General features: G+C 44.2%; 1 protein-coding gene across 9 annotated transcripts in view; it reads left to right on the forward strand.

The window, feature by feature from the left end:
- Positions 1-19,168, forward strand: part of dgkza (diacylglycerol kinase, zeta a) — a 516,902-nt gene that overhangs the window by 199,685 nt on the left and 298,049 nt on the right. For all 9 annotated transcript variants that reach the window (XM_086007591.1, XM_086007594.1, XM_086007592.1 and 6 more), the window contains 2 exons: positions 3,414-3,522; positions 6,906-7,001. In XM_086007591.1, coding sequence (XP_085863717.1) covers positions 3,414-3,522; positions 6,906-7,001 — 205 coding nt within the window. The remainder of the gene's footprint in view (positions 1-3,413; positions 3,523-6,905; positions 7,002-19,168) is intronic.

The following is a 19,168-nucleotide window of genomic DNA, read 5'->3' on the forward strand; positions in this document are numbered from 1 at the left end:
TGGGGAGGATAGCAGGGTGTGCTGACAGATTGGTGGGATATTGGGGAGGATAGCAGGGTGTGCTGACAGATTGGGATATTGGTGAGGATAGCAGGGTGTGCTGACAGATTGGGATATTAGGGAGGATCGCAGGGTGTGCTGACAGATTGGTGGGTGTTTTGATTGGTGCTGGTTTGATGGGGAGACCAAACTCTCTCGGGTAAATAAGTGGGAGTTGTTAGAAAGTCAAGTCTCACAAATACAAAGATTATGCAAATAAAGCTGTTCAATTAAGTGGGACATGTTTCAATAGAAAAGTGCGTGAGAGAAATTATGATTTTAGGTGTTGATGCAATTAAGCATGTCATGCAGCTCAGTACATGGTGACTACACAGTCTGACATTTTGTAGCTATTTAACATGAAATGATTTGAATGCTAGCAACAGGCCGAGTACTGCATTCATTTGGCAGTGCTGCTTGTATCATAGCTGGATGCCTATCATATTCTACCTCAATTGGATGTTTGAGATTCATTAGCATCACAACCTAGTGCTCTAATTGGTGGACTTGCTGTGTCACATGTTAGACCCCAGCGGGTCAAGGAGAGTTGACACCTGGAATGATAATCTAACCTCTTTGAAAGCGAATGTCAGTGTGAGAATATGATGACCTTTATTTTAATCCATGGATTGATCTCCCTGTTCTTGAAATGGTGGGATTTTAAAACCAGACTCATTAAATGCTATGCAGGGGTTTTTATTTTGTAACGAGAGGATTTTCCCCTGCTGCTCTCGCACTGATGGGTTCGCCATTTGCAATTTCCTGGAACATTATCTCCCGATTTCCAGAACATTTCCCTCCTTACACACCTTCCATATGGTGTGCCCCGTCACTTCTCTCAAACGCTCTTCTCAGAAGCTCAATCAGGCTCCGTGCCAGTTCAGTCGAAGCTTTCCTGGTGTACAAGGTATAGATGGGAGTGCATTCAATAAAAAGATCCTCCCCCCAGTAAGTAAAATTCTTGATGTAATTCAATAGGGGGCTGAGCAGGAAGCTACTAGCATCACTATCAGGAAGGAAGCAATCCACAGCTCCCTAAGACTGATATCAGTTGAGTTTGGGAATTTGTAATACCAGGTTCTGTGGGATACAGCGAACAAACTAAAATTTCAATGCTCCTTCAAGGACTTTCTAATGATCTTGTACTTTAATTACATGGCGGAAGCACTTCATGTTGAAAGCACTGACATTTGCCTCTTTTATGGTCTATGGTATATGTACTGTGTCTCTGTACTTTTAATATATGCAAAGTGCTGTATTCCTATGTTAAGAATGTACTTCATCTTTCTCATGTTCTATATCAAACCATGTATGGTAGTACTGTATTTCAAATGTATACACAGCCATATATTTATATTTAGGCGGTACACATCCCGTATCCCATTGTACTAATAATACGTACAGAATATTGTGTGTTCCTTTGTCCACTATACAATGCACTATGTCCCGCTGTGCCTATTTATATACAAGGTGTGCCTGTTCCCTGTATGGTATTATCTGAAAGTGATGTCCCTGTCGATTTAGGCTGCTCTTCTGGCAGATGTATGAATTGTTTTCCTGTAGATTTCTGGCCCGGGCATCAAACGTCCATTTCACTGTTGGAGTTGCGAGGTTGCCCATTACCTGTTACTAAAGAGCCCGTTGCCTGTGGTAACAACACTCCCCAGTTCAGTACAGGAGCCAACTCACTGGGAGTGGCATGAGAAGGGAAAATGTGATATTCAAGACAACATGCATTCAGGGGTGAATTACTCACACGTCAGGAATAAGCCACTTGTTTCTGTATCTGTGAAGACCACACACGTGTCTGTAATTTACAATGTCCGCCCACTATTGTGCTTAAAGTTTTGAAGTGGATTCATGCGATTGAAGTATTTCACAAAGGAATTTTTGATGTCTTGCAATAGTGGGAATAGGAATGAAGAGCATGGGAGAGTATTCAGCTATTCCACTTTTTTGACCCATGCAAGAGGATGTTGGAGAGAGCCCATTGGGGGTAATTTGAACCTACCCCGCCTGTCGGAAAGCTGACTGGATCGGGTGCAATGCTGGTTTTACAACCCACCTGATTTTACTCTCCATTGGTCTCTATTTACAATCTATATTAATGACTTGGATGAAGGGACCGAGTGTACTGGAGCCACATTTGCTGCTGATACTAAGATTAGGTGGGTTAGCAAGTTGTGAGGAGGACACAAAGGGTCTGCAAATGGATATAGATAGATTAAGTGAGTGGGCAAAAATTTGGCCGATGAGTATAATGTGGGAAAATGTGAGGTTATCCACTTTAGAAGGAAGAGTGAAAAAGCAAATTATTATTTAAATGGAGAGAGACTACACAATGCTGTGGTACAAAGGGATCTGGGGGTCCTAGTACATGAAACACAAAAAGTTAGCATGCAGGTACAGCAAGTAATTAGGAAGGCTAATGGAATGTTGGCCTTTATTGCAAGGGGCATGGAGTATAAAAGTAGGGAAGTTTTGATGCAACTTTACAGGGCCCTGGCGAGACCACACCTGGAGTACTGTGTACAGTTCTGGTCTCCATATTTAAGGAAGGATATACTTGCATTGGAGGCAGGTCAGAGAAAGTTCACTAGGTTGATTGCTGGGATGAAGGGGTTGATGTATTACGAAAGGTTGAGCAGGTTGGGCCTATATTCATTGGCGTTTAGAAGAATGAGAGGGGATCTTATTGAAACATAGAAGATTCTGAGGGGCATTGACAGGGTGGATGCTGAGGATGTTTTCCCTAGTGGGGGTATCTAGAACTAGGGGGCATAGTTTCAGAATAAGGGGTCGCCCATTTAAGACAGAGATGAGGAGAAATTTCTTCTGAGGGTCGTGAATTCCCTACCCCAGAGAGCTGTGGAGGCGGAGTCATTGAATATGTTCAAGGCTGAGATTGACAGACATTTGACCTACAAAGGAGTCAAGGGGTATGGGGAGAGAGCGGGAAAGTGGTATTGAGGCCAAGATTGGATCAGCCATGATCTTATTGAATGGTGGAGCAGGCTCGAGGGGCTGATTGGCCGACTCCTGCTCTATTTCTTATTTATTGGGCTGAGTGTAAAACCGGCGCTTCACTCAATCCCGTTGGTTTCCTGCCCTGAGAGTTAGGTTAAAATGACCTCTATTATCTCTGTTACATCCGAGATTATGGGAAATCAGTATTATAATGAACAGTGTCTGACACGGGGATTGTTGGAATTCACCCCTGAGTTAAAAGGTGTTACACGTGAGGTCGCCATGTATTTGAGAGTTTGGAAAGGTTGTGTTTCATTGCTGCTGTCTATAAAAGGGTCTACATTGCTTAACTAGTAGATGAAAAATTGAGACCAGGCAACAACACTGTTCTCTTTCATTTATTTCAGAAAAGCTATCGCTAAATCTGGACTTCAGCACCTGGTGGCTCAACCGAACCCGAGCGCTGCACTTCGGCACGATTCAGATCGTGAAGTACGCAGCACTGTAGATTGGACGGTGAGTACGTTGTCATTCCAACAGACTAAAGGCTTTCCCATTCACTCCCTTTGTATACAATCCCACTGTACCAAAGCCCCTCCCATTGTATACAATCCCACTGTACCAAACCCCCTCCCATTGTATACAATCCCACTGTACCAAACCCCCTCCCATTGTATACAATCCCACTGTATCAAACCCCCTCCCATTGTATACAATCCCACTGTATCAAACCCCCTCCCATTGTATACAATCCCACTGTATCAAACCCCCTCCCATTGTATACAATCCCACTGTACCAAACCCCCTCCCATTGTATACAATCCCACTGTATCAAACCCCCTCCCATTGTATACAATCCCACTGTACCAAACCCCCTCCCATTGTATACAATCCCACTGTACCAAACCCCCTCCCATTCACTCCCATTATTTAGAATTCCATAATTCAGATACCCATTACTCTGAACATAATCACTCTGGGATGTCAGTCCCACAATAATAGTTTCTGGTGAAATGAAGAGTCTTTTAACTGTTAACCCAATAGCAGCACAAGGTTTGAACTGGGGGTCAGAGAGGAAAGTTCCTGATTGATCACACTTTCCTGGGTATGGGTAGGACTGCTACCCTCGACATTGTTGTGATCCGTACACAGGATTTCTCAGAGTGGGTTATGTGCGTTTGTCTGGATCGGATGGTGCAAGTGCGTTATTTCATTATTTAGGTCTATTTTTAAATTTATCGTATTAATCAGAGACCAGCAGGAAGCCATGCCTCACTTGCTGTTCTGGGGGCTGCGTCAGTGTCAGTTTGAGGTTGGTGCTTCCTCTTCTGAGAGAGCAGGGGAAATTTTTATTTTATTTTTGAAAAGCAAATTTTTTTTTTTAAACCAGCTATTTCATGTATTCATCTTCCTGAAGAAGAGCAGAGTCTTTTGGCTAAGATTGCAGTGTCGAACTATGCTAAAAAGATCAGTGTTTCAGTGGTCCAATAATAACAGCCATCAATCCCAGGACAGCTCGTGTCACCAGTTCACTACGTCATGAATTACTAACAGTGTCGTGAAACACAACTGTACCTGGAGCCAAGGTAGAGGAACGAGGGTGGAAACTGATGTGAAGTACAGTATTGATTTCTACTCTTGTTTGTCAGCTGTGGCTCAGTTGGTAGCGCTCTCCGCAGAGTCAGAAGGTTGTGGTTTCAAGCCCCACTCCAGAGATTTGAGCACAGTCTCGGCTGACACTCCAGTGCGGTACTGATGGAGTGCGGCACTGTCGGAGGCGCCGTCTTTTGGATGAGACGTTAAACCAACACCTGCTCTCTCAGGTGGACGTAAAAGATCCCATGGCACCATTAAAAGAAGAGCAGGGAAGTTCTCCCCGGTGCCCTGGCCAATACTTACCTCTCAACCAACATCACTAAAACTGATTATCTGGTCATTTATCTCATTGCTGTTTGTGGGAGCTTGCTGTGCGCAAATTGGCTGCTGCGTTTCCTACATTACAACAGTGACTGCACTTCAAAAAGTACTTCATTGGCTGTAAAATGCTTTGGAGGTCATGAAAGGTGCTACATAAATGCGAGTTCTTTATTTCTTTCTTACATTACGGTCGAGTACTGTACATTTCTGCCACCTTCCCAACATCAGCCCAGCTGCTGCCCCTGCACCACTACAGTGTCACTTTACACAGAGATTAAATCATTGCAGTCCTGTCAGAAATTACTGGGAATCGGACAAATTCAGTTTGCTTTTTAGTCCCTGCTCTGAGGTTAATGCTTTAATTTATGTGCAAGTAGTTTGAAGCCATTCCGGATACAGCGATGAGCAATTTAGGTGAGTTAGTCCTTCCTGGCTTAACTAAAAACTTAAATTCTGTGGTACAGCACACAGCGCTCTGTTGGAGCTGCTTTGTTTGTAATGAGAAGTTTCGGTCTATGGCTTAAAATGGTCGCTATTGCCTCATTACAGAGCTCCAGGAGGGCGAATGTTCAGAGAGGAACCGAGGCGAATAGGACTTCTATTCACAGGCCACAAACAAACTCCAACCTACTGTGACATTTGCTTTTTGTGTCCAGTTCGAGATAATGAGCAATGCATTTCTCAGTCAATGAGTGATGGCAAAAGCCAAATTAATGACTGATAACAGTCTAACACAAAGTGACTGTACCCTCAGCCTCTCCCTGCCCCGAAGCTCCTCCTCTGCTTCCCAGCGTTATCTTGTCCGTGTAAGAGATGTTCTTTTATGTGAGGAGTGCGACATTAACGCAAGAAGTTATTGGTAAACTGGCTGAGCTTTGCCGTTACATTGGTAGTGGGGGTAACCCAGCTCTAACGAATTGCAGTGAAACCTGGAAGTTAGGAACACCTAAGGGACTTGGATGCAGGTGTTCCTATTTTCAAAATGGTCATTACATGTACAGTAAGCCAGATGAGCCAAATACCCTAGGATTGGCTGTATCTTCAGCAGTGTTCCTTTTTTTTCCTCTTTCTCACCTGGGATCGTGCCTAATTCTGGAGCCCAGCCAGCAGGGTGTGATTTCAGTTCTATTTTCTGTTCATTGGGTTTCCCAGTTCATTGCCATCCCAGGGTCCTTTTCCATCGAAGGAGGGGTGAATGCTGAGCCTCCCACCCCCCGAATACCGAGTCCTTAGATTTCAGAGCCCCCCCCCCCTCAAAAACTGAGATCACCCCAAACCAGACCCCCTCCAGAATGTCAGCACCCACGATTCCGAAAATCTCCAGCCCCCTCCCGACTGAGCTCCACGCGGCCGCATCTCTCTGCAGCGGTGGTCGTGTGATGTCATGGAGTGGGGGCAGCACACTGCGGCGGGGAAATTTAATCGCCATGTAAATTAACTGGAGGCAGCAGCCTGGGGACATAAACCCCTTCCCACAAAAATACCGGTCATTCATGAAATGGGGAGTTCGATAGTGCCCAGTTTCAGAGCAGCATTGGCAGAGACCTGGGAACAAGCCTGTGTGGTGCTGGAAGGCCAAGGAAAAGAGGGTGGGAGCTTTATCCTCACAAAAATGAACCCTGAAATACGTTGACACCCCGATGGCTGCCTCACCAAAGTGACCATCATTCAGACACGTGTCTTTGACTGTGAATGGCTGCGGGCAATTTGGCTGTGAATATTGGGGATCTCAATCAAGCCCTGTCTTGTCCTCCCCCAATACCCACCCAAGCATGCTGGATGGCGATCAGGAACGGCAACTCTGGCAGACCTTTCTCTCCCTGAACTCGGGGCCACTGAGGCACCTTGTAACGGACTTTACTGCCCCTCCCCTCCGCTCCCCAGCATCACCAAATGCACATTTCAAAGGGCACAGATGAATTTGGTGAGTGTCTTGATCGGTCGTTGAGCTAATCTGTTTCCTGTCGTGTTATGTTTCTTAGGAGAATGCGCAGTACGGTGATCACATCTGGTTTGAGACCAACGTTTCTGGAGACTTCTGTTACACCGGGGAGCAAAACTGTGTCGCAAAAATGCTGGTGAGTATCGGCAGCTGTTTGGCAGAGGCTAGAGTAGAGTGTAAGGGTTAACGTGTGTACAGCGGCTCTGTAAATCCCCCTCCCTTTGTTTTAGCGAAGTAATACTGGCACTCAGAGAAGCACCGTGAGAGCTCAGGTGGCCCATTGTGTCCACCTTTAGATATTGCGCCTATATAGACCTATAGGACAGTAATAAAAACAAAGTGCTGGAAATACTCAGCAGGTCAGGCAGCATCTGTGGAGAGAGAAATAGAGCTAACGTTTCAGGTCGATGACCCTTCGTCAGAACAGAACTATAGCACAGTGTTGTCCAATACGTTAGCCATTAGCAACATGTGGCTAATTATAGCCCTGTAAATAATGAGTGGGCATCCGCCTGCATTGCTGGTTATGCCCTTGACTCAACTGGTCACAGTGAATGGAAATTACACCATTAAGGACTCCTTTCATAACCTACTTAAGAAAAATGTGAGACTTCATCAATGTTTAAAAAAAGAAGCTAAATTGCTATTTTGGAAATCTCCATGTAATTAAGTTATTTTCAGAATTTTCTTAACCTACACAATATGCATTGTCCTCTGAGAGCAATCCATGTCTCATCTCTGCGCTCTTTCTCACTCTGTCACAAGCTTCCTCTCTGTTTTATTATTAGTATTATGGTCGGTGCTTCTCTGAACTTTCCGCTTTTGTTCCTCCAAAGCAGTAAATACGCCTTCCCACAAACTCTTCCTCTTTATATCCTCACTGTAGTGAAATCAAGACTCATTGCACAATCTCCTGCTCTGGCTCATTCTTTCGCAGGCCCTCCAGATGTGGAACTCATTCCCTCCCTCGCTTTTCCCTTACTCCTACAAATCTATAAACTTTTAACTACTTCTGTCCTACTGGTTTTCAACCATGGTTTTCTGCACTGTCAGTCCTAGCCATTCAGGCAAATTTCTTAATATAACAAAATACACCCTTGGTTAAGATAGGAAGCGTTATCATTTCCATTGCGCGTGCACACAAACGTGCACAGTTGGGTGGGATGGGGCAATCATGATGATCAAATTTAAATTGAAACTTTAAAGGAACTTGACAATTTTTGGTGACTGTAAAATCAGGACTGATTTTATTTTCCATTGGTTAATACTGCCCTCTCGTGGCCAGATCACACATCTGCGATTGTTTGGAACTGTAAAAGATTATTGTCGTTGAATTTAGACTTTAACATTGTTATCCCGGCAAAATATTTTATTTATATCTCTTTACCAATTATTTTATTTTAACAAAATGAAGCTCAATTGAAAAGTAAAACTCGGGGGGTTTGAAATGAGTAGATAGGGAGAAACTGTTTCAATTAACAGGAGGGTTAGTAAACAGAGGACTCAGATTTGAAATAATTGGTAAAAAAGCCGGGCGGAGATGAGGAGAATAATTTTTACGCAGTGAGTTGTTATGATCTGAAATGCACTACCGGAAAGGGTGGTGGAAACAGATTCAGCAGTAACTTTCAGAAGGGAATTGGATCTTTACTTCAAAAAGGAAAAATGTGCAGGGCTGTGGGGAAAGAGCAGGGGAGTGTGACTAATTGGATGGCTCTTTCAGAGAGCCGGCACAGGTATGATGGGGTGAAAGGCCTTCTGTGCTGTATGATTCTATGATTCTACTAGATTGAAGAATGACCTGAAGAGTGTGAACCTCCAGCGTACTTCCTATACCACGCACTGGGCATGTTAAGAGGAGGGTTAGAGCAGTCAATGTGTGGCTATGAGGCTGATGCAGGAGGGAAAGGTTCACATGCTTACATAAGAACATAAGAAGTAGGAGCAGGAGTAGGCCATACGGCCCCTCGGGCCTGCTCCGCCTTTCAATAGGATCATGGCTGATCCGAATCTAGACTCACGTCCACTTCCCTGCCCTCTCCCCGTAACCCCTAATTCCCTTATCTGCTAGGAAACTGTCTATCTCCGTTTTAAATTTATTTAATGTTGCAGCTTCCACAGCTCTCTGGGGTAGCAAATTCCATAGATTTACTACCCTCTGAGTGAAGAAGTTTCTCCTCATCTCAGTTTTGAAAGGGCAGCCCCTTATTCTTAGATTATGCCCCTTAGTTCTAGTCTCACCCATCAGTGGAAACACCCTCACCGCATCCACCCGATCAAGCCCCCTCACAATCTTATATGTTTCGATAAGATCGCCTCTCATTCTTCTGAACTCCAATGAGTAGAGTCCCAACCTACTCAACCTTTCCTCATACGTCAACCCCCTCAGCTCCGGAATCAACCGAGTGAACCTTCTCTGAACCGCCTCGAGAGCAAGTATATCTTTTCTTAAATATGGAAACCAAAACTGCACGCAGTATTCCAGGTGTGGCCTCACCAACACCCTGTATAACTGCAGCAAGACTTCCCTGTTTTTATACTCCATCCCCCTTGCAATAAAAGCCAAGATTCCATTGGCCTTCCTGATCACCTGCTGCACCTGCATACTAACTTTTTGTGTTTCATGCACCAGATCCCTTTGTACTGTAGCACTTTGCAGTTTCTCTCCATTTAGATAATAACTTGCTCTTTGATTTTTTTTCTGCCAAAGTGCATAACCTCACACTTTCCAACATTATATTGCATCTGCCAAATCTCTGCCCACTCACTTAGCCTGTCTATGTCCTTTTGCAGGTTTTTTATGTCCTCCTCACTCACTGCTTTCCCTCCCATCTTTGTATCGTCGGCAAACTTGGATATGTTGCACTCGGTCCCTTCCTCCAAATCGTTAATATAGATTGTAAAGAGTTGGGGTCCCAGCACTGACCCCTGCAGAACACCACTAGTTACTGATTGCCAGCCCGAGAACAAACCACTTATCCCAACTCTTTTTGTTTTCTGTTAGATAGCCAATCTTCCACCCATGCCAGTATATTACCCCCAATCCCGTGATTTCTTATCTTGATCAGTAATCTTTTGTGTGGAACCTTGTCAAATGCCTTTTGGAAGTCCAAATACACTACATCCACTGGTTCCCCTTTATCCACCCTGTATGTTACATCCTCAAAGAATTTGAGCAAATTTGTCAAACATGACTTCCCCTTCATAAAACCATGCTGACTCTGTCCTATTAAATTATGTTTATCCAAACGCTACTATTTCCTTAATAATGGACTCCAACATTTTGCCAACCACAGATGTTAGGCTAACTGGTCTATAGTTTCCAGCTTTTTGTCTACTTCCCTTCTTAAATAAGGGTGTTACATTAGCAGTTTTCCAATCTGCCGGGACCTTTCCTGAGTCCAGGGAGTTCTGAAAAATAATCACCAATGCATCCACAATCCCTACCGCCACTTCTCTCAAGACCCTAGGATATAGGCCATCAGGTCCGGGGGATTTATCCGCCTTAAGTCCCATTATTTTACTGAGTACCATCTCCTTAGTGATTTTAATCGTCTTTAGCTCCTCCCCCCCCCCCCCCCATTGCCCCCTGTTTGTCCAGTGTTGGGATATTTTTAGTGTCCTCTACTGTAAAGACTGATACAAAATATTTGTTCAGCGTCTTTGCCATCTCCATGTTCCCCACCACTAGTTTCCTGGTCCCATCCTCTAAGGGACCAACGTTCACTTTAGCCATCCTTTTTCTTTTTATATAGCTGTAGAAACTCTTGCTATCTGTTTTTATATTTTTTGCTAGTTTACTTTCATAATCTATCTTCCCTTTCTTAATTAATCTTTTAGTTATTGTTTGCTGGCTTTTAAATGCTTCCCAATCTTCTATCCTCCCACTAGATTTGGCTACTTTATATGCCCTTGTTTTCATTCGGATACTATCCTTTATTACTTTACTAAGCCACGGATGGCTGTCTTTTCTTTTACTCCCCTTTTTCCTCAGTGGAATATATTTATCTTGAAAGATATGAAATATCTCCTTGAATGTAGACCACTGCTCTTGTACCGTCTTACACTTTAATCTGTTTTCCCAGTCCACTTTAGTCAATTCTACTCTCATGCCTTCATAGTCTCCTTTATTTAAGCTCAGTGTGCTGGTTTGAGATCCAACTCTCTCACCCTCAAACTGAATTTGGAATTCAACCATATTATGGTCAGTCATTCCAAGGGGATCCTTTACTAGGACATTTTTTTATTAATCCTGTCTCATTACACAGGACCAGATCTAAGATTGCCTGCTCCCTGGTTGGTTCAGTTACATACTGCTCAAGGAACCCGTCCCTAATACACACTATGAACTCTTCCTCAAGGCTGCCATGCCCAATTTGATTAGTCCAGTCAATATGAAAGTTAAAATCCCCCATGATTATAGCTGTTCCCTTATTACAAGCCCCAACTATTTCCTGATTTATACTCTGACCGACAGAGTTGCAACTGTTAGGAGGCCTATAGACTACGCCCACTAGTGACTTTTTCCCCTTATTCCTTATCTCCACCCAAACTATTTCACTATCCTGATCCTTTGACCCAATAACATTTCTAACTATTGCAGTGATTCCATCCTTGATTAACATAGCAACCCCACCTCCCTTTCCTTCCTGTCTGTCCTTCCTAATTGTCAAATACCCTTGTATGTTTAGTTCCCAGTCATGATTATCTTGCAGCCATGTTTCCGTAATGGCCACCAGATCATACCCATGTGTAGTTATTTGTACCGTCAACTCGTCAATTTTGTTACGAATGCTGCGTGCATTCAGATAAAGAACTTTCAAATATGTTTTCTGACAATTTATTCCTGCTTTTACCCCTTTTACTACTTTACCTTTATCATTATACATTCCTGACACGCTCTGGTTTTTAATTCCCCCACTGCTACCTTGCTCTATTGCCTTCTCCGCTGTCATTTTTATTTTTCGCTCTCTTAAAACCTCCCCCCCATTAATTAGTTTAAAGCCCTCTCTACAGCCCTAGTTATTCGATTCGCCAGGACTCTAGTCCCAGCACTGGCCAAGTGAAGTCCGTCCCAACGGAACAGCTCTCTCCTGTCCCAGTACTGATGCCAGTGTCCCAGGAAGCAAAACCCATTTCTCCCACACCAGGCTTTGAGCCACGCATTTAACTCACTAATTTTATTTACCCTAGCCAAATTTGCACGTGGCTCAGGTAGTAATCCAGAGATTATTACCCTTGTGGTTCTGCTTTTTAATTTGGCCCCTAGCTGCTCAAACTCCCTCAGCAGAACCTCCTTCCTTGTCCTATCTATGTCGTTGGTACCAACATGGACCACGACAACTGGATCCTCCCCCTCCCACTCCAAGTTTCTCTCCAGTCCAGAGGAGATGTCCTTAACCCTGGCACCGGGCAGGCAACACAGCCTTCGGGACTCTCGCTCTCGGCTGCAAAGAACTCTATCTATCCCCCTAACGATACTATCCCCTACCACTACAACATTTCTTTTATCTCCCCCCACTTGAATGGCCCCCCGCTCCACGGTGCTGTGGCCGGGTTGCTCATCCTCCCCGCAGTCCCCGTTCCCATCCTCACAGGGAGTAAGAGCCTCAAACCTGTTGGACAAGAGCAAGGGCTGCGGCTCCTCCAACACTACCTCCTGGATCCCCGTACCTGCCTCACTTCTAGTCACACCATCCTGTCCCTGGCCACGGACTACATCTGAATTAATTAATCTAATTGGTGTGACTACCTCCTGAAACACAGAGTCCAGGTAACTCTCCCCCTCCCTGATGTGTCTCAGTGTTTGAAGCTCTGACTCCAGCTCTTCAACACGGAGCCGGAATTCCTCGAGCAGCCAACACTTACTGCAAATGTGATCACTGTGCGCATCAATGCTTGGGGTATTGAAGGGAGTTTGGAACATGGGCCAGATATACAGAGGGAACGGCCTTTTCCTGAACCGAAATAACACCAATGTCCTTGTGTAGAGTGTAAATAGAGCAGTGTGGAAGGATTTAAACTAATGTGGCAGGGGGTTGGGGAAAGGTTACGTTCGAGACAAGGAGAGGGAGAGAAAGATTAATAAACCTGTTGGGATAGAAGTAGAAAAGTTCGCTGAAACAACTAGTGAGAAAATATGATGAGAGGAACAAGGGATATCAAAAAATTCAATGAGAAAACAAGGAGAAAGAATAAGGGTCAAGGTTTAAAAAAAAAGTCAGGATTGAGTGATATGTATATGAATGCATAAAATGTTCAAAAATAGGAGCATTAGAAGCAATAATCACCATGTAGGGATATGATGCAGTACTTATAATGGAGTTGTGGCTTAGATTTGGACTTAATATTCCTGGTTAAACCATTTTCAGGAGAGAGGGAGGGGAAAAAGGAAGGTGGGTGGGGTGGCAGTGTTAGCAAAGGATTCTACCACAGCACTAGAACGTAAGGATATCCTGGGGCGAGGTTGTCTAAGGATCCATATGGATAGAGTGAGAATTAGGAAGCAAAATTATACAATTCTCATTGAACATTACAGCAGAGATCTGCAGACAATTCAAAGAAATATGTAAGAAAATAGGGCAATAATAATGGGTGATTTCAACTATCCCAAGATAGATTGAACTAAAGGTAATTGATGTGGTCAAAGTGAAAATATATTTTTAGACAGCATGTGGGACTGCTTCTAGATCAGTACGACTCTAATCCAATAAGGGAAGAGGCATTGCTTGATTTCGTTCTGGGAAATGAAGTGGGGTAAGTAGCTGACGTGAGAGAAGGAGGACAACTGAGCAGTGGGGATCACAATATTTAAATAGTCAAGGATAAGGATTTTGGACTATAAAAAGACAAAGGTCAACAAGATAAAGAAGATAGCAAAATACTACGGATGCTGGAAATCCAAAATAACAACAGAAAACGCTGGAAAAACTCAGCAGGCCAGGGAAGCATCCGTGGAGAGAGAAACAGAGTTAATGTTTCAGGTCGAGAACCTTTCGTCAGATGAAAGGTGCTGGAGAGGTTTCGGCAGGGAATTCCAGAGCTTTGGACCCAGTCAGCTGAAGGCACGGCTGTCACTGGTGGAGCGGTGAAAGTTGGGGATGTGCAACAGGTCAGAATTGGAGGAGCGCAGAGATCTCGGAGGGTTGCGGGGCTGAAGGAGGTTATAGAGATAGGGAGGGGCGAGGCCATGGAGGGATTTGAAAACAAGGATGAGAATTTTAAAATTGAGGCATTGCTGGACCAGGAACTGGTCAGTGAGCACAGGGGTGATGGGTGAACGGGACTTGGTGCGAGTTAGGATACGGGGCAGTGAGCACAGGGGTGATGGGTGAACGGGACTTGGTGCGAGTTAGGACACGGGCAGTGAGCACAGGGGTGATGGGTGAACGGGACTTGGTGCGAGTTAGGATACGGGTCAGTGAGCACAGGGGTGATGGGTGAAGATCGGGACTTGGTGCGAGTTAGGATACGGGGCAGTGAGCACAGGGGTGATGGGTGAACGGTACTTGGTGCGAGTTAGGACACGGGCAGTGAGCACAGGGGTGATGGGTGAACAGGACTTGGTGCGAGTTAGGATACGGGTCAGTGAGCACAGGGGTGATGGGTGAAGATCGGGACTTGGTGCGAGTTAGGATACGGGGCAGTGAGCACAGGGGTGATGGGTGAACGGTACTTGGTGCGAGTTAGGATACGGGCAGCAGGGTTTTGGATGAGCTCAAGTTTATGGAGGGTGGAAAATAGGAGGCCGGCCAGGAGTGCATTGGAATAGTCCAGTCTGGAGGTAACAAAGGCATGGGTGAGGGTTTCAGCAGCGGATGAGCTGAGGAAGGGGCAGAGACTGGCGATGTTACGGAGGTGGAAGTAGGCGGTTTGGGTGATGGAGCGGATATTTGGAGGAATATAGAAAGTGTAGCAGGGATGTGAAAAGGTAAATTAGAAGGGCTAAAGGGAATATGAAAAAAAGGAGTAAATAATATAAATTGTAACAGTTTTTATAAGCATATACAAAGTAAGAAGATAGAGAGGTTAGATCCACTCAGGGATGAAGGAGGGAGTCTAATTGTGGAGGATGAAGGTATGATATTAAATAAATATTTTGATTTGATTTTTACTAATGCTGATGGAGGTGAGAACGTAGGTGTACTAGGGAAGGATATGAAACAATTGTTTGAGGTAACTAGAAAAATAATTGGTTGTGAATAAGTTAGCAAAACTCAGGGTGGATGAGTGCACACACCCTATGTTGTTGAAAGAAGTCACAGAAAATAACAGAGACTCTGGCCACAATGTTTCAGTTATCCTTAAATATGCAAATTATGCAATGGGACTGGAGAGCAACTAATGTAACACCCATGTTCAAGAAGGGAAAGAAGGATAAACAGTTAGTCCAACATCAGTTGTTGGCAAACTCTTCAAATCCATAATTTGACATAAAATTAGTGAGCATTTAGAAATGAATGAGTTACTCAGGACAGCCAGCATGGATTTGTTATAGGCAAGTTGTGTTTGATAAATTTAATAGGGTTTTTGAAGAAGTGTCCGATTGGAAAAGATAAAGGGAAAGCAGTAGCGTGCATAGAAATTTTCAGAAGGAACACAGGAGCAGGAGGAGTAGGCCATTCAGCCCTCGAGCCTGTTCCGCCATTCAATTCGATCATGGCAGATCTGTATCTGAACTGCATTTACCTGCCTTTCCTCCATATCTATTGACACCCTTACCCAACAAAAATCTATTGATCTCAGTCTTGAAAATTGCAATTGTCCCAGCACCCACAACTTTTTGGGGGAGAGAGTTCTAGATTTCCACTACCCTCTGTGTGAAAAGAAATGCTTCCTGATTTCACCCATGAATGGCCGAGCTCTAATTTTAATGCCGTGCCCCCTTGTTCCGAATTCTCCCACCCAGAGGAAATCGTTTCTCTGTATCTACCCTGTCGAATCCCTTTATCATTTAAAATACCTTGATTAGATCGACCTCCTAAACTCAAGCAAATGAAAACCAACTTTATGCAAGTTGTCCTCATTCTTTAACCCTTTAAGCCCCAGTGTTCATTGAGGTGTCTAACAAGAGGCTTGTTAGAAAATATAAGATATATGGCATAAGAGAAAATGTAGAGCAGGAACAGAAAGTTGGTTAATGGACAGGATAAAAAAAAATGAGGGTCAATGTGTTGCTCCATATCCCTGCCACAGATTCCTTCCCCTCCCTGGCCACTGTCCCAGGCTAAAAGCACAATGTCGATATTCCATTCTGTCTCGAGCTGAGCTTCTAACCCATATTCTCTCCGTCACATAGGCCACCTATTTCCACCTCCATAACATCACCATAACCTGCCTCTGCCCCACCTCATTGCATTTGCTGCTCAAACCCCATCGATTCCTTTGTCACTTCCCGATTCTATATTCCAATGCTCACTGACTGGCGTCCCATCTTCCACACTCCATAAACTTCAGCTCATCCGAAACTCTGCTTGTATGCTAACCTGCACCAAGCGCCACCCATTCATCACCCTCTCTGATCTATATTAGCTCCTGGTCCCCCAATGGCTTGATTTTAATATTCTCATCATTGTGTTTAAATCCCGTTGTGGCACTGCCTCTCTCTAACCTCCTCCAGCCCTACCAGTTTCCCCTGAACTCTGTTCCACTGGCTCTGGCTTTCTGTGTACAGACCCCTCTGCCTCACCATTGGCAGCCATGCCTTCAGCCTTCCAGGCCCCATGCTGGAGGGGGAGGGTGAACAGCCAGTTGTCGTGGTGCATATAGGTACCAACGATATAGGTAAAAAACGGGATGAGGTCCTAAAAGCTGAATATAGGGAGTTAGGAGGTAAATTAAAAAATAGGACCTCAAAGGTAGTAATCTCAGGATTCCTACCAGTGCCACGTACTAGTCAGTGTAGAAATAGAAGGATATTTCAGATGAATACGTGGCTAGAGGAATGGTGCAAGGGAGCGGGATTAAAATTCCTGGGACATTGGAACCGGTTCTGGTGGAACCAGTACAAACTGGACGGTTTGCACCTGGGCAGGACCGGAACCGATGTCCTAGGGGGAGTGTTTGCTAGTGCTGTTGGGGAGGATTTAAACTAAAATGGCAGGGGGTTCAGAACCTGTGCAGGGAGACAGAGGAAAGGGAAGCAAGGATAGAAACAAAAGACAGGAAGGAGAAAAGCAAAAGTGGAAGGCAGAGAAATCGAGGGTGTAAATCAAACAGGGCCACAGTAAATAATAATTCTAAAAGGGCTAAGAGTGTTAAAAAAATCAAGCCTGAAGGCTTTGTGTCTTAATGCGAGGAACATTCACAATAAGGTGGATGAATTAGCTGCGCAAATAGATGTAAACGGATATGATACAATTCAGATTACGGAGACATGGCTCCAGAGTGACCAAGACTGGGAATTCAACATCCAGGGGTATTCAATATTCAGGAAGGACAGGAAAAAAGGAAAAGGAGGTGGGGTAGCATTGCTGGTTAAAGAGGAGTTTAACACAATAGTAAGGAAGGATATTAGCTCTGAGGATGTGGAATCTGTATGGGCAGAGCTGAGAAATACCAAGGGACAGAAAACGTTAGTGGGAGTTGTATACAGACCCCCAAACAGTTATGCTGAGGTTGGGGATGGCATTAAACGGGAAATTAGAGACGCGTGCAATAAGGGCACAGCAGTTATCATGGGTGACTTTAATCTACATATATATTGGGCTAACCAAATTAGTAACAATACTGTGGAGGAGGAATTCCTAGAATGTATATGGGATGGTTTCCTGGACCAATATGTCGAGGAACCAACTGGAGATTAGGCCATCTTAGACTGGGTATTATGTAATGAGAAAGGATTAATTAGTAATCTTGTTGTGCGAGGCCCCTTGGGGAGGAGCGATCATAATATGATAGAATTCTTCATTAAAATGGAGAGTGAAGTAGTTGACTCAGAGACTAGGGTCCTGAATTTAAATAAAGGAAACTACGATGGTATAAGGCACGAGTTGGCTAGGATGGATTGGGGAACGTTACTTAAAGGGTTGACGGTGGATAGGCAATGGCAAACATTTAAAGATCACATGGATGAACTACAGAGTTTGTTCATCCCTGTTTGGCATAAAAATAAAACAAAAAAGGTGACTCAACCGTGGCTAATGAGGGAAATTAGGGATAGCATAAGATCCAAGAAGAGGACATATAATTTAGCCAGAAAAAGCAGCAAACCTGAGGATTGGGAGCAGTTTAGGGTTCAGCAAAGGAGGACAAAAGGATTAATTAAGAGGGGGAAAATAGATTGAGAGTAAGCTTGCAGGGAACATAAAAACTGACTGTAAAAGCTTCTCTAGATATGTGAAGAGAAAAAGATTGGTGAAGTCAAGCATAGGTCCCTTGCAGTCAGAATCAGGGGAATTTATAATGGGGAACAAAGAAATGGCAGACTTTGGTTCTGTCTTCACAAAGGAGGACACAAGTAACCTCCCAGAGATGTCGGGGAATATAGGGTCTAATGAGAGGGAGAAATTGAATGAAATCAGTATTTGTAGGGAAATGGTGTTGGGGAAATTGACGGGATTGAAGGCCGATAAATCTCCAGGGCCTGATAATCTACATCCTAGGGTACTTAAGGAAGTGGCCCTAGAAATAGTAGATGCATTGCTGGTCATCTTCCAAAATTCTATAGACTCTGGAACAGTTCCCATGGATTGGAGGGTAGCTAATGTAACCCCACTATTTAAGAAGGGTGGTAGAGAGAAAACGGGGAATTATAGACTGGTAAGCCTGACATCGATAGTGTGGAAAATGCTAGAGTCCATTATAAAAGATGTAATAGCAGCGCACTTGGAAAACAGCGACAGGATTGGACAAAGTCAACATGGATTTACAAAAAGTAAATCGTGCTTGACTAATCTACTGGAATTTTTTGAGGATGTAACTGGTAGAATAGATGAGGGAGAACCAGTGGATGTGGTTTATTTGGACTTTCAGAAGGCTTTCGATAAGGTCCCGCATAAGAGATTAGCGTGTAAAGTTAAAGCATATGGGATTGGGAGTAAGGTACTGTCTTGGATAGAGAACTGGTTGGCAGACAGGAAGCAGAGTTGGAATAAATGGGTCTTTTTCCGAGTGGCAGGCAGGGACTAGTGGGGTACCACAGGGATCGGTGCTAGGACCTCAGCTATTCACAATATATATAATGATCTAGACACGGGAACTAGATGTAATATCTCCAAGTTTGCAGACAACACAAAGCTGGGTGGGTGTGTGTGCTGTGAGGAGGATGCAGCGAAACTCCAGTACGATTTGGACAGGTTGGGT

This window comes from Somniosus microcephalus, chromosome 15 (genome assembly GCF_052327205.1).
Source record: "Somniosus microcephalus isolate GS21.2 chromosome 15, FLI_Smic_1.0, whole genome shotgun sequence".
NCBI classification, from domain to species: Eukaryota; Metazoa; Chordata; class Chondrichthyes; order Squaliformes; family Somniosidae; genus Somniosus; species Somniosus microcephalus.